A 15,739-nucleotide genomic window follows, 5' to 3' on the forward strand; every position below is an offset into this window, starting at 1 on the left:
AAAAACAAGTAACTTACCTTTTGAGCACCAGTGCGCACCCCTCTTCCCCAAGCCCTGGGGAGAAGATTTAAATTGCTCCCCTCATGCTCTGAGACCCGGTGAGAGATGCTGGGAATCTGGTTCCTTTGGATCCCCAGCACACACTTACACTAAGGTGCATACACCCCACAACACACTTCCCAGGTGCACTGGGCCTGCTGGCCTCTCCCCGGAGCCCTCCGCGCTGCGAGTGGCTTTCAAAGCCACGCAGACTTCGGATTTGGGGGATCCTGCCCTGGAACTCTCTAGGTGGGGTTCATTAACCCCCTCACTATGAACGGGTCAAACCATTTGAGGTTCAGCACAAAAGGTGGTGCCAGCGACTGCATCTGGTTCAAAGTGATGCAGGCCTGAGATACCTGGGGAAGCGGGAAAGGGTGGCTTACTGCTCTTCCTTGCTGTCCTTCTAGACTGACCCTCACACAGTCCTTCCATTCTCGGTGCTCAGCTCAGGGCCTGCCACCTCGCCCCTGTCTTCTGGCACCATTGCCCATCATATCGGACAGGTGCGCCAGATACCCACGATTTCCTATTTGTTCTTTATCTCTGAGATGGGGGCACAGGGCTGGATCCTCATGGCCCAGCCTGTTTTTAGAACCAAGAAAAGAAGTCCACATCAAACACCTGTAATACCCCAAAACCCTGCAATCTGGGCTCATTAGGGTGTTGATAGCTGGCCCAGGACAGATGATAATCTGAACCCAGAAGCTGGAGCAAAAATAAAAAGGAAGTATATGATTGCGAGGCTTCTAATTCTTACAAAAGAGCCCCTCAAGAAAGCAGAGAACAGAGACCCTCCTGAAGTAAATTCCATGTGTCCCATTATTGATTCCTTTATTCCCCTCTCTCCTCCCGCCTCACCCCCCACCTCCTGCCCTGTTTGTTTTAGTTACGAAATGCTGTGGGCACCTCGGTTGTGACTGCAAAGTAACCTTGAAACACGGCGTCCTGAATGTCAGAGACAAATAGCAGTCTCCCAACCGTCGACTGCAGCTGGCGGGGCCGCGTGCGCCCTGCTCTGGGCGATCGGACAGTGTCTTGCCCGACAGCCACCCCCCTGCCGGTCGCCGGAGGCTGGGCTCGGAGGAGGCGAACGCCGCGACGGCCGGACCAGGCGCTCCCCGAACGCCTTCCGGAGCCTCTCTGGGTCTTAACTGTAACCGGGAGGGGCCTCCCAGGAGCAGCGGCAGGCGAGTTCAAGGTGTGTACAGTTTTTCTAAATACGACAGCGCTTTGCAAATTGGCTCTGTCACCGTCTTGTCGTTTTGACAGGGAATGAGCACTGAGAGAGAAGAAACCCGGGATGAGTAAATGCGGCGTTTCTAAGGCTCTGCGGAGGGGCAACCTGGCGCAGAGGCCGGGCGCGTCCTCGGACAGGCGCACCAGGCGCCGGGCGCTAGGGGACCGGGCGGGGGTCAGAGCCTTGGGCCGCTCCAGGGGTGGCTTCCTCCCAGGTCCCTCCTCCCACGGGTACTCCCCGCGCGCGCGGGGGGAAAGGGGGCTGGAGCAGGGAGCCTGCGCGCCCACTCGCCCCGCTCGCCTGGCCTGGTACTGGTGTGGGGCGCGGCGGCAGTGGGGCGGGCGCCGGGCGCCGAGGGGCAGGTGCCGGGCGCCTGCCGAGGCTCCCTCTCACCTAGGTGGGAGCTGATTATTCAAATGGGCTGCCCCGGGTCTGGGGATTGGAGGCCCGCGCCGGCGCGCCGCGCTATATCACCAGCCGCCCACGTCACTGCGGCACTTGTCGGCTCCGCGATCCACACCTCCTCCTCCTCCTCCTCTCCTCCTCCTCCTCCTCTTCCTCCTCCTCCACCTCCTCCTCCTCTCCTCCTCCTCCCTCTTTCCACCCCCCCACCCGCCCCCGCGCCGCGCGCTTCCCGCCGCCTCCCGGCAGCTCGCACTGCCAACCTCGGCCTCCGCCCAGCAGCCCGCAAGCGCGGCGGCGGCGGCGGCGGCGGCGGGCGGCGGGCGCTCCCTACAGCGGGGCTCGGGTCGGGCCTCCTCCCATCCTTGGCCCCCTCCTCCCGTGGCTGACCCCTCCCGCCCATTCCAACTACCGCCTCCGGCCGGCCAAGGGAGAAAGAGGGAGTGGAACCGGAGAGAGGGAGTGCGAGAGAGGGAGGGAGGGGACCTAGCCTTGGCTGACTTTTTTTTTTTTTTTTAAGAGGGTGGGGGTGGGGGGTGATTGCTGGTCGTTTGTTGTGGCTGTTAAATTTTAAACTGCCATGCACTCGGCTTCCAGTATGCTGGGAGCGGTGAAGATGGAAGGGCACGAGCCGTCCGACTGGAGCAGCTACTATGCCGAGCCGGAGGTAGGCACTCGCCTTTTCCAGGGGGAAGTGGGGTGGTGGCGTTCGCACTGTTCCCCAACCTCAGGACCGCTTCCCTCGCCGGCACCCGCCCCCCACCCCCAGCCGCTCTGGGCAGCCGCCTTTTCCACCCTCCTTCGACTCAAATGGGTCTCTTTTTTATACGACACACTGTTAGCCTTGAGATAATATTAACTTTGTGATCAAATATTGACTTGCGGCGCCTCCAAATCCTCTTCGTGGCCGAGCCACGCACTATCCTAACAGAGTTATGTTTGGCAGCGCGCGGCTGGGGAGGGGTGGGAGGTCGGCCGGCGAGGGGGTGGGGAGCTGGAGAGAAGGTGGGTAGGAGTTGGGGGCTGAGGTAGAGGCAGATTCAAAAACTAGGGACAAAGAGAAAGGAAGTTTGTGGCTGCAAAGCCCAGCCGCGTGTAGTTCAGTTCTCGGTCTCCGCGTAGTTCAGTTCTCCGTCTCCTCCCTGCCCCTCCACTCAGTGCCTCCAGCTGGCCCCAGACTCTGCGCAGGCACTGGGTTTTGGTTCCCCTGGGGCCAAGGATGGGGTCCCGAGAGAGAGAAAGGATGAACAGAGAGGACCCTGGGACAATTTCCCCTTGAGGCCGCCGGGGCGCCCTAGGCTGTGACCCACAGGTTGTTCACTAGGGTCGGAGGTGGCATCCGAGGCCGCGGCGCGGACTCGGTGTGCTGGCCTGAGAGTTGGGGAAAGGAGATGCATTTGGGGTGCCTGGCTTAGGGGTACCCCGAGGGACCCTTGCTTTAGAATCCGAGCACGGAACAGAAGGGCTAGGATCCGGCCCCATGCAAACTGCCGCAGCCTGCTTGCCACCTCCTCCAGGGCGAGCCCGGCGCGCTCCGGGTGAAACGGACTTGGTGTCCGGGGCAGCGGGGGGGGGCGGGGCAGGAGAGGGAAGGACTCTCCAGAGACCTCCCCGCAGGCGGGGGCCTGGGCTAGCCCGGTGGGTATGTGGTCAGGGCACGCTCTAGTTTCGGTGCTAACCCTGTGCGCCTCCCTCCCTGGGCTCTGTCCGCAGGGCTACTCCTCCGTGAGCAACATGAACGCCGGCCTGGGGATGAACGGCATGAACACGTACATGAGCATGTCCGCGGCCGCCATGGGCAGCGGCTCCGGCAACATGAGCGCGGGCTCCATGAACATGTCCTCGTACGTGGGCGCGGGCATGAGCCCGTCCCTGGCCGGCATGTCCCCCGGTGCGGGCGCCATGGCGAGCATGGGCGGCTCAGCCGGGGCGGCCGGCGTGGCGGGCATGGGGCCGCACCTGAGTCCCAGCCTCAGCCCGCTCGGGGGACAGGCGGCCGGGGCCATGGGCGGCCTGACCCCCTATGCCAACATGAACTCCATGAGCCCCATGTACGGGCAGGCAGGCCTGAGTCGCGCGCGCGACCCCAAGACGTACCGGCGCAGCTACACGCACGCCAAGCCGCCCTACTCCTACATCTCGCTCATCACCATGGCCATCCAGCAGAGCCCCAACAAGATGCTGACGCTGAGCGAGATCTACCAGTGGATCATGGACCTCTTCCCCTTCTACCGGCAGAACCAGCAGCGCTGGCAGAACTCTATCCGCCACTCGCTGTCTTTCAACGACTGTTTCCTCAAGGTGCCCCGCTCGCCCGACAAGCCCGGCAAGGGCTCCTTCTGGACCCTGCACCCCGACTCGGGCAACATGTTCGAGAACGGGTGCTACCTGCGCCGCCAGAAGCGCTTCAAGTGTGAGAAGCAGCTGGCCCTGAAGGAAGCCTCAGGCGCCACGGGCGGTGGCAAGAAGGGGGCCGCGGGGCCCCAAACCTCGCAGGGCCAGCTCGGGGAGGCCCCCGGGCCGGCCTCCGAGACTCCGGCGGGCACTGAGTCGCCCCACTCGAGCGCCTCTCCGTGCCAGGAGCACAAGCGAGGGGCCCTGGGGGAGCTGAAGGGGACGCCGGCCGCGGCCCTGAGCCCCCCGGAGCCGGCGCCGTCGCCGGGGCAGCAGCAGCAGCAGGCGGCGGCCCACCTGCTGGGGCCCCCCCATCACCCAGGCCTGCCGCCCGAGGCCCATCTTAAGCCGGAGCACCACTACGCCTTCAACCACCCCTTCTCCATCAACAACCTCATGTCCTCGGAGCAGCAACACCACCACAGCCACCACCACCACCAGCCCCACAAAATGGACCTCAAGGCCTACGAACAGGTGATGCACTACCCTGGCTATGGTTCCCCAATGCCGGGTAGCCTGGCCATGGGCCCGGTCACGAACAAAGCGGGCCTGGACGCCTCGCCCCTGGCCGCAGACACCTCCTACTACCAGGGAGTGTACTCCCGGCCCATAATGAACTCCTCTTAAGAAGACGGCTGGAGCGGGCTAGCCCGGGACGAGGACAAGAGAGAGGAAGTGGGGCGGAGAGTTTGAGGAAGGGGTGTTAGAGAGATCCAAGGGAGAAGAAATCCATTACATCCCCACCCCCAGGACAGCAGTCTCCCCTCACCTTCCGCAGCTCTCCCTCCCAAACAGAGGGGCCACACTGATACCTGTTATTCTATATAAGGAGGGAAGGCAAAAAGAGAAACAGTCAAAAACAAACAAACAGAAAAGAGGAAGAAAAGAGTAAAAAGCCTCCGGTTTCCACTACTGTGTAGACGCCTGCTTCTTTAAGCATTTGAGAGTTCTGATTTTTTGTTGTTGTCTTTCTCCTCCATTGCTGCTGTTGCAGGAAAGTCTTACTTTATTAAAAAACAAAAAAACAAAAACAAAAAAACAAAAACAAAAAAACCCACAAACTTTTGTGAGTGACTCAGTGTAAAACCATGTAGTTTTAACAGAGAAGCAGAGTTGTACTATTGTTTAAAAAGAAAAAAAAAAAAAAAGATGTAAGGGTCTGTTGTAAATGACCAAGAAAAGAAAAAAAAAATGCATTCCCATTCTTGACACGGTGAAATCCAGGTCTCGGGTCTGATTAATTTATGGTTTCTGCGTGTTTTATTTATGGCTTATAAATGTGTGTTCTGGCTGAAAGGGCCAGAGTTCCACAAATCTATATTAAAGTGTTACTGCCAGTTTTACCCCTTGAATCTTCAAGGTTTTTTTTCCCTTTGCCTGACTTGAAAAATAAACAGGTCCAGAAATTATTTAAAAGTGTGGGGAAGGGGATCCTGGCCGGTTGCAGATTTCATTTTATTTTGGTGAAGGGAGGGCATGATGGTTGTTGTTTTAACATTTTATTATTGAAACTGTCAGACATACTGAAGTTGAACAGATTTTACAGAAAACACACGTACCCATTGCCCAGATCCAACAGTTATTGTTTCACTATACTTGTTATATCACATATCTGTCCAGCTATCTACACCTCCGTTCATTAATTCAGGTTATTTTTTCTAAATGCATTTCAGATGCTATCAAGCGCATTCAGAGTGGTATGGCCATAGACCTAAACGCATTGCAAAGTAAATTTCAGACATCAGTACACTTCCCCCTAAACACTTCAGCAAGCACATCATTAAATAGAAATTGATATTATTTATGATTACTTTTGGAGGTTTTTTTTTTTAAAGATTTTTATTTATTTATTTGACAGAGACACAGCGAGAGAGGGAACACAAGCAGGGGAGTGGGAGAGGAAGAAGCAGGCTTCCCGCGGAGCAGGGAGCCAGATGTGGGGCTCGATCCCAGGACCCTGGGACCATGACCTGAGCGGAAGGCAGACACTTAATGACTGAGCCACCCAGGCACCCCACTTTTGGAGTTTTGAGTTTATCTTTACACACAATGAAACACACAGATCCAAGGTGGACCATTCCCTGGGTTTGATGCAGGTTTAGCTTTAAAGTAGGGAGAAAACTATGTATCTTAATTTCCCATCTGGGTCATGTGAAGGTACAATGTAGTTGATGTCTCTTGGGCCCCAGGGGGCCGACTTCTCTGGGGAGAAGCCTGGATTTTACTGTATTTCCAATCTTAGGCCTCCCTTCAAGTCAGTGAACCCAGACTGGATTTGCAAATTCCTGGTGCAGCACTTTCATCTCTGCTTCTCTGGTACCCCTTTACCCTCTTGTGGAATTGGAACTCTGCCTGGATCCTACAGCCTCAGGTTTCTGTCTACACTCCACCACCCTATCCTACCCTCCTCCTTCACTTAGGTATTCTGCACAGCCTCGGCAGTCCTAGCTATAGTCAGAGAGCCGCAAGGCTTCTGGGACCACCTCCTCCCGCTCCAGCACCTGATCTGGAGAAACAGACTTTCTCCTGGAATTGTTGTTTAAAGGGATCGCTCAGGGTGATGGTCCAAACTTCCTTTTTAAAAATAAGGTATATTTGGGGATGAGGTGGAGACAAGGGGGTATCTTGCGCTGCTTGTCCAGTGATTCTGGCCAGTGGTGAGAGCCCAGGGTCTGCAGATGTGCTTACTCCGCCTCCCCACAAACACCGCAGCCTTTGGACAGCGTTCAGTTAGCCCAGGTTGGGGAGCCAGGATTGCAGGGCCAAAAGGTCTGAGGAGATATTTTGTGAGCCTTAAAAGAAAAATCCAAAAGTATAAAGAAAGACCCAGAATAGATTTTTACAAATCTTGCTGCATCTCCCTACAGATGGCGTAGCATCCCTAAATAGGCAGCCAACCGAACTGGAGACCCCAGAGGCGAAGCGCGGCCTGGGCGCGCAAAGGGGGCCCGGTTTTGACTTTGCCTGGGGCATGTGCGGGCCTACAAGCTGGCGGGGCGAGGGCAGGAGCCAGTGTCCCCGCAGATTTAGGGATGGACCATGCACAGCTGTCTTAAGGTGGGCGGTTATTCTCCGCAGGCTTCTGAAGCCGGGACTTTTTTGTGTCAAAGTTTCACAGCCCAGGACCTTGTTTTCAGGGACTAGATTTTTTTGACCATCTAAACCTGGAGTGTCCCAGGTTCGCCCCAACCCTGGAAACCCCCCTCCCCCGCTTTGCCCTCTGCCACCTTTCGGGGTCTCTGCCTCCTCAAGCCCAGGCCTTCCCACGCGCTTGAGGGGGTTTGCTCTCCCCTCGCATCCCGCCCCCCCCGTCTCCAAATCCCTTTTTAACATGCCACATTGTCCCAGGAACACAAGGAAGAGAAATTGGGGCGGGGTGGGGGTGGGGGGGATCCGGAGGCCGCAGCCAGCAATCAGGCCCGTCTCTCCCCCTGGCAAGGACACACACGTCGTGAGCCCGGCCTGAAATGTGTTTCATTATCACATAAAAGGCTCCCGTGGCGAAGGAGCCGAGAGGCAGGGCCGGGGGCCGAGTGGGGGACAATGGAGACTGAAAGCGCTGCCCTAACCTGCTATGTTTCGTATCGCACGCCCATTGTGCGAGGGTCGTTTTAAACTACTTAGCGCTCCCCCCCTCCACTGATCCCGGCCGATAAGATATAGTTCTGTCCGAATACATAAAAAGGATGTCGGGGAGCCGGGCGCTCTCGGAGGCTTTTCTGCGCTTCTTGTGTCTTTCACACACACCGCCCCCCCCACCCCCGCCCGCCTCAGACCCCTCCCCCAGCCGGGCTCCAAGCTCTCTAGCTCACAGATCGTCCTCCGCCCGCTTTCCCCAACTCTAAGTATTGTAGGGTGCGGCGTTTCTTTTTTCCTCCCTCTCTTTTTCTTCCTTTTCCCCCCGCGCCGTCCGCGCGTCGGTTTAAGCAACCGTGATCTGTGAATAAACAAAGTCAGTAAACAACCGAAAAAAACATTCTAGATCCGAATTCCAGGAGGGTAAACTTTCCATGCCACGTCACACTTCAGCAAATTTGCACAGATATTATATTGCCTCCCCCTCCTTTATTATTCTTTTTTTTTTTTTTTTTTTTTTTTTTTTTTGCTAGGATCCCATTGTACTTAACTGAATTTTATAACGCTGATCGATATCTTGGTAAAATATTCATTTTTAAACTAGCGGGCAGTGAAATCTTTGCTTTGTGTGCTAAAGTCAACAGTCGCTCGGTTTGAGCTCAAATAAATGCGGAGATGCCTCGGCTCGGAGCAGTCGGCCGCCTCCCTCCGCGCGCTGGACGCTCCGCCGCCCGGCCGCCGCACCGCAGGTAGGGAGCGCGCCCACTCTGGGGCCATAACCAGGTCCCCTGGGCAGCGTCCGCCCCCCATTCCCGTCTGCGCGCTTCCCCTCCCCCAGCCAGTCCCTTTCCCTTCGAAGGGCTCCAACGCGAGGGGTTGCGAGGTGGGGTTGCGATGTAGGGAGTGAGAAGCTAAGTCAGTGAAGAAACCTGGAGTTTGGGAGGTGGTCTTTTTTTCGGGGATTTCTGAGAATGCAAGGTGTGGGTGGATAAGGGGGCGAAGAGTTGCAAACAGACTCAGTCTGGGTTCTGAGCATAGAGAGTTTGGTGGGGCCCCGAAGCTACGGGAAGCCAGGCTCCTGCAGCGCCTCTGGGCTGTAGATTCGATCCGACGGCCTCGCGTTTCCTAAGGACAGTGAGAGGGTGGGGGTGGGGGGAACGCCCTTGGCCTCAGAGTCTGGGGTGGGTGCCGCGGAAAACGGCGTGCTGGTACCGGGTGGCTGCGGGGACAGAGGCCCGAGAGTGGCGAAGCCCTCCCCCCAATCCCTGGGCGTACGGGTTCCAGTCTGGTCTAGGCTTTTGCCCCAAGTCCCTAAATCGGGCAGTAGTGGGAGTCGACGCCACGAGGCCATCAGGGGAGGGACAAGGCCTTTCCGAGAAAGGAGTAAACTTTGTCGCTGCAAGAAGCGGCGGGTGCCCTTTACGCACAGGCGCGCACCGCTGCAGACAGGTTCGGGAGCTTCGGGTGTTACAAGCGGGACGCCGGGTGGGGGGTGGGTGGAGACAGAAATAGGCCACTAGGCCTTTTATCCTCATTTTCCCAGAAGCTGGCCCGGTGCAGGGGCGCGCTGCGGTGCGGGAGGACGGGAGTTTGGAGGGCCGAACAGAACCAATCGCATCTTTCTGCGCCGGCGGAAAGACGCCGACTCGGAAAGCTAGAAGTTCCAAAGCTGCCAGTTGAAACTGCAGGAACTCCTTTACAGGACAGGGTATAGGGTACTGAAAAGGTGTCTTTCGTCTGGGGTCTACTAGATGTCCCCTGAAATTTGCATTTCCCCTAGGGTGTTTATTTTAAAGGGCTAGACATCCGGCCTTGTTTGAAGCCCGCGCAGACTTCTAGGTATTTCGCCAGGCGGGGAGACAAGCGCTCTTCCCGTCTGCCCCGGAATCACCAAATCCCGACTCAAAAGGGCAGAAATAGGTCCCTATAATTGTCAGTGTCAGTTATGTGGGCATCTCTGTGTGGGGAGCATGGGTCCCCCTCCCCGCCTTCCCTGGCGCCCCGGGCCGCGCACCTTTGTCATCTCACCCGCGGCGGGCTGGGTAGAGAGCCCGCTGCGCTCCAAAGCTCCGGCTCGTGGTGGGTTATCTTCCCTAAACAAGATGGAACGCCTGCAGGACATACGACTAGGCTAATCGTTTTTAAATAATTAATGCCTCCCCGTTCCTCTGGTAATGCGCGGCCTCGAATCCGTCAATTACTTGTCATTAGACGAGTGTCGCCCCACGGCCTTCCCTCGGGCCTTTGATGGCGCCCGGTCACCCAGCCCAGCCCACTCACGGCCGAATGAAAAGGTGCCCGGCCTTTGAGAGCCGGGTGCGGAGTAGCCGCGGCCCTCAATTCAGTGCGAGTTTTGAAAGAAAGACCGTCGCTGAAGAGATGTAATCTTCCAAATGGCCAATTTAAACGCCTGATCTTTATCGCCTGCCTTCTCCCGGCTTTATAAAGAAAAGCAGGTCCTCAGTGCTTTGGGGGCCTTTTAACGTGGGGCTGGGGCGGGGAGAAGCGACAATGAGGCTTAATAGGGCATAGGGCAGGTGTTTGCTCAAGAAGGTACCTGGAGGTACCTCCGGGTAACTGGTTTTCTCAGGGGCAGCGCATTCTTCTAAGCGTCGGGGCCTGGAAGTACCGCCGGCTTTGAAGGCGAGGTGCGCCGAGACAAGTCTTCCGGAATGGATAAACCAGAACCGTCCAGAGGAAGCAGCAGGGCCTTTTCTGTCTGTGAATCGTCACCCTGCCAGAGGCGATAGGACAGGGAATATTCTCAGAGTCACCTACCCACCATGGGCCTGGACATTGCAGGACAGTTGGTGCCCGCCAATGCCCACAGACTTGTAGGCACCAAGTCCTGACGCACGGAAGAGGCCCCATGACACCCGCAGGCACCTTAGAGACTGCAACCCCAATTTGCTGTCCCTGCTGTATCAGAAGAGCAAGATTTGAGACCCCAAATGGTTTTGCTGGGCTAGGGACGCTGCGGAGACCAGCTTTGGCCACAGCACCATGGCAAGCCAAGGGGCGATGGAGTGAAATTAAAACAAAAACACAAACACAAGAAAAAACTTCCAAAGTTTGTGACTTGATTTTCCTTACATTTCTGTTGCTTCCTCTTCCCCCTCAAAAGTTCTTCTTACAGTAATATCTGTAAATATCTGAGGCTCTCAGAACCTTACGTGGCCCCTTTGAGCAAAACCAATGTGCTGTATCTGTGTCCCTCTCAGCTTTACAGAGTTCAGATCACAAGTTTCTCATACCCTCTACCCCCAGGACTGGTTTTCCTCTGAGAAGAGGAGAAAAGAAAACATGAGGGATGGAGAAAAAAACATCATGAGGGGAGTGGGAGAAACTTTAAAAAGAAATGGATGGAGAAAGGGTGACTGGAACATGCTTGTGTGCTTGCTTGCCCCCAGAGGGCCCCGGGCTGAGCTTTAGGCCTTCGGCTTCAGACTCACATCCTTTCTATGGCATGCCATAACCACTGGGAGTTTTTGAAAAACTCCTTTTTGATGAGATTCACCGGGTATGGGCAGGATGTTGCAGGCACCTCCAGAGACAAGCAAACAAAAATTGCACAGAATAGATGCTCGTCCCCAGTGGAGCTCAGCGGGGTCCCCACCTCCAGGGGGCTTCTTCTCCCTTTGACAAAACTCCCAGGGAGCGCCCTACCCTGGAGCTCTCCAGGGGTTGCCTCCGAAGCCTAAAGCCTGGGGCATCTTCCCCATTCTGTTCACAGCCTTCCTGCCCACTCTCTTATCCTTTTTCTCCTTTCTTCTTTAAAACAATCATGTGTGCCCCCCCTCACCCCCTCCCGCCATTGTACTTGTTGATGACCTAACACGCTCACACCAAAAGCCACACACAGAAAACCAACAACGTGGGATGGGAGGAGAGACCAATTATGATTGAGGCTAACAAGCGGGGAACACCCAAGTTGAGGCCGGCTGTCTCCTGGGAGACTGATGGAAGCTTATTTTACAAGCTGTCATTCCGTCGTGGTCCCTATTGCCAGATTGGAGGTGATTCCTATTCTCCCCTCCCCCTCAGCCCCTACACCCATGGGGATCATTCCAGATTCTTTGTATCCCCTGCAGAAGAAGCTGCCACCAGAGTCCCTCTCCTGCCCAGGTAGAGAGAGCAAGGGTGTTTTACAAGCACATCCTCCCAATAGTTTTCTTATTTTTCACATCAGTGGCTGTTCCTCAGAGCTCTGAGCTCACTGCCAGCAAGACGTGAACTGGTCATATGTGCCCCCGTCCTCCTCACCAGGTTCCCATTAAAATGCTTTGACGACTTACTCTTTACACTTCTCCCTTCTTCCTCTTCCTCTTCCCCTTCCTCTTCTTCCTCTTCTCCTTCTCCTCATCTTCTTCTTCTCCTCTTCCTCATCTTCATCCTCCCTCTTCCTCCTCCTCCTTCTTCTTCCTCTCCTCCTCCTCCTCCTTCTTTTCCTCCTCTTTTTTTTAATCTCTCCACCCCCACCCACCAAAGAAGGGGGGATATTTTACTGTCAGGTAACACAACTGATAGCTGGATTGCTAAAAGAAGCAACACAAATTAAGTTGTTTTCATTCATGCAAAACTAGAGGTCTCACGTTCTCATTGGAGTAAGGGCCTGGGGTTTACCCCCCTCTTGAAGCTAATTAGAGGCAGTAACATTCCCTCTGATGTCAGGACACCATGCCAGCAATATCATATTTATTTAACTTTAACGTATCAAATTAACTGAGAGGGAAAATTTCAGCATCACCAACATGTGTGAGGAAGAAATCCTGGAGTATTTCTTGCCATTAGAACTTCAGAGTGAGAAATTGTTTGCTGTGGTTCAGTTCTCCTTGAAGAAAGGATTCTGCTTCTGCTTGCTTCGATGGTTGAGAACGAGACTTCCTGCATAGGTAAATCAGCTTTTCTATTGTTTCATTCATCTGAAAAGAATAAAACCACAGGGTTCGAGAATAAGCAGGGTTGTTTTTGGACCAGGGTTGGTAATGACCCCAGCGAATCAAAACAGGACTATGTGCGTGTGAATTTTGACTTGTTATTTCATTAGAAAGATGATCTCAATTCATTATCTCTTTTTTTTTCACAAAGCAGACATAATTATATAATGAATTTTATTGGAAAATTTTTGCTCACTTAAAAAAGAACACGCATTACTAATTTGAAAACATGGTTGTTAAAAGCACATTACTGGGGCGCCTGGGTGGCTCAGTTGGTTAAGCGACTGCCTTCGGCTCAGGTCATGATCCTGGAGTCCCGGGTTCGAGTCCCGCATCGGGCTCCCTGCTCGGCAGGGAGTCTGCTTCTCCCTCTGACCCTCCCCCCTCTTATGTGCTCTCTCTCTCTCATTCTCTCTCTCAAATAAATAAATAAAATCTTTAAAAATATATATAAAAAAATAAAAAGCACATTACTTGGAAGTGGACACATAATACTGAGAAGTGTTTGGAGGAGAAGGCTTGAGAGGAGTTAAGGCATGACATGGGTGGCTGGAGAATTGGAAAGGGCAGAGGATGATTATACGTCATTTTCTGTGAAGGAATAGGGTGATGTGTCAGCCAGGGCAGGACCTGGGTCATAGGGAGTTCTGTATGGAGGCCAGAGGCATCTTTAGCAAAGAAATCAGGGTGTCAACATGTGGACTCCTTGGTAAAAACATACAACCCTCTGCTCAAGTTCTCTACTTGCTCTGTCCTCTAAAACCCTATCTAAGAATTTTAAAATGAAAAAGACCAATCCATTATATATTTTTCATTTAGCCTGCAACTCTGAATTACGTTAAACTGAGCCGTTCACACACAGTAAGGAGTTGTAACTTCAACTGCTTATTAGCTGAGAAAATTCACCCTCTATGCAGAAAAGCGAGTCAACTTCTTGGCAAAACTTGCACTCTTTGTCCTACCTTCTTGGTGTTTCTCAGCTCCTGCCACCCACCACGCATCCCCCCCCCCACTTTTCTTTATCACAATTGTATTCACTTCAGCCACCAATGAGTAGGGTCCCCCTTGTGCCAGACACTGTGCAAGGTGGCTTCATGAACATGACTTCATTTAAGCTTCCCCATGCCCCACTGGTAGGTGCCAGAATTTATGGGTAATGGACCTGGGGCGGAGAGAAGTTAGGGAACCTGTTCTGATTTCAGAGCTCAGCATTGAACTCAAGTCTTGCAACTCTATGTTCTTTCAACTTCTAGGTTGAAAGACCAACACTGGCCTCCTCTGACCCTGGGCACAGACTTCTCTGATTCCAATGTAGTAGGAAAGCTGCTTTCTCCAGAATACAGTGAGCTGCTGTTGGTAGAGAGGAAGGCTGAAATGTTAGGAGAAAGCTGGAAAGAAACAGGAAGCTCTCCAGAAGAATGAGGCGTGGGTCCTCCTTGCTAGGATGGCAGAGACCCCACCTGCTGTCCTACAAGAGATTAGGATGCATTATGTCTGGGATCAGGCTGGATTCTTATTTTCTCTTTTGGAGCAACCCAGTATTCCTATGTGACCATGGTTTCTCAAAGCCGGCCAGAGAGGTTCAATCAGGACTGCACCCCGTGGAAGCTGCAGGGGCTCTGGCTGGCTAATACTGGAGGGCAGGAGACAGGGAGGGAATCGGCAGCTAGGTGGCTCTTATATGGTGTGATTAGAAAGAGAACATGCCAGGGAAGAGAAAACAAGGGCAGGGGCAGAAACAGTGACCTGATATGGGCTTAAACAATGCACATGGCCAAGTTATTTCTTGAGATGTGGCTGCCAGTGGTATTCCTTACTGGGGATTCTGGAGCAGGGGCCAGGAATGTTCTGAGAGACTCTTGCCTCTGACCTCCCCCTGACCCACACCTGGTGGCCTGACCGCACAGGTGACAGCACAGCTGGAATGCACGCACCACCCACAGCTGGGATTCAGCGCTGCCCTTGCCCCTGCCCCAGCTGCAAGAACAGCAAGGCCCCAGCCCCCACAGCTTGCCTCCCCCTCACATATATACAAATGCAGATCGGGATAAACACCGGCCTCAGAGGTTTGCCCCTGAATAGGATATTGGCCCAGGAGGACTGGCCTGCTTCCGTCACAGAGGGAGGATAGGATGTGGCCCAGCACTCAGTAGGCCTGCCGTCTGAGAGAAGACAGTGTTCACGTCGCAGCTGCACATGGGCCCATGTGTGTGCAGGAACCAGTGGCTGACACCTGCTTGCGCTAGGCCCTGGGGACCCAGTGTGGAATGAGCAGGGCCCTCCTGAAAATAGGCTTGGAGTGGACGCCTCCTTTTTTCTTTTCAGCTTACTGGAAGATGAGTTCCCTGGGTTTCCAGGGTTTTTAATGGTGTGGGGTTTCCTGCAGACTTAGCATCTTCCATTTTGGGATTTGCGGGGAAGCTCTGGGCAACTGGATTCTAAGGCCAGTACCACACACAATGATGTCTAGGGCATGGGAATAACCGACTCTTGGAAGTGCATGCAGTTCTAGATTAAACCATATTTCCACTCCAAACTGGATACTTTCGGTGTTATGTTGAGGTGGGGAGAATGCATCCAGAGTCACCCAGTCAGGTTGAGCGCGGAGCTTCCTAAAGACTGCCGGAAAAGGGGCGAATGCAATCTTCTGGCTGTTTATGGGGGCACGCAGGGGGCAGACATCCAATCTATATTTTGCCCACCCTCCATTTAATGACCACTTCCCTCCCACCAACAGTTTGCCAATTAAAGGCCAATCTCTCTTGATTTCTTTGCTTTAAAAGGACATTTCGATTCACCCAGCCAAACAATTAAATCCCCCTCTCGCCTCTCCCTTCCCAGAGCTCGTGAACAAGATGCTTCCCTATCTCTTGCCAGCATCGAGCAGTGGGAAGGAGCTGATCTCAGGTGCTAACCTGCAGTTATCAGAATGCCAGACTCATTTAGGGAGCTCAACTCTGGAACCCGAGGCGATCCCTTCATTGATTGTGAAAAGCGCTGTTTAGATTTTGTCCTTGCTCAGTAAACAACTAAAAGTAACTGCGGGATTTCTTCCTTACATTCAGCTGAATCCCTCTCTCTTTCTCTCTCTGTCTCATAGCATAGTCGCGTGCGCGCGTGCGCGCGCTTCCACACACACACACACACACAC

The 15,739-nt window shown here is 54.1% G+C and overlaps 1 protein-coding gene across 1 annotated transcript; it reads left to right on the plus strand.

Annotated features, from left to right (window-relative positions):
* The first annotated feature begins 2,261 nt into the window (after window positions 1-2,261).
* FOXA2 (forkhead box A2) lies at window positions 2,262-4,946 on the plus strand. The gene is made up of 2 exons (XM_035005640.1): window positions 2,262-2,348; window positions 3,395-4,946. Exons 1-2 carry the CDS (start codon window positions 2,262-2,264, stop codon window positions 4,700-4,702), a joined length of 1,395 nt encoding a protein of 464 aa, XP_034861531.1. The 3' UTR covers window positions 4,703-4,946.
* The last annotated feature ends 10,793 nt before the right edge of the window (window positions 4,947-15,739 follow it).

Source organism: Mirounga leonina, unplaced genomic scaffold (genome assembly GCF_011800145.1).
Source record: "Mirounga leonina isolate KUSES-001 unplaced genomic scaffold, KU_Mleo_1.0 Mir_150, whole genome shotgun sequence".
NCBI classification, from domain to species: domain Eukaryota; kingdom Metazoa; phylum Chordata; class Mammalia; order Carnivora; family Phocidae; genus Mirounga; species Mirounga leonina.

What these genes read in the sequence shown, in the direction of transcription:
- FOXA2 (XM_035005640.1), top strand. Translation starts at nt 2,262, where the DNA reads ATGCACTCGGCTTCCAGTATGCTGGGAGCGGTGAAGATGGAAGGGCAC. An exon ending in GCTACTATGCCGAGCCGGAG is followed by an intron (nt 2,349 to 3,394) that starts GTAGGCACTCGC and finishes CTCTGTCCGCAG; the next exon opens with GGCTACTCCTCCGTGAGCAA.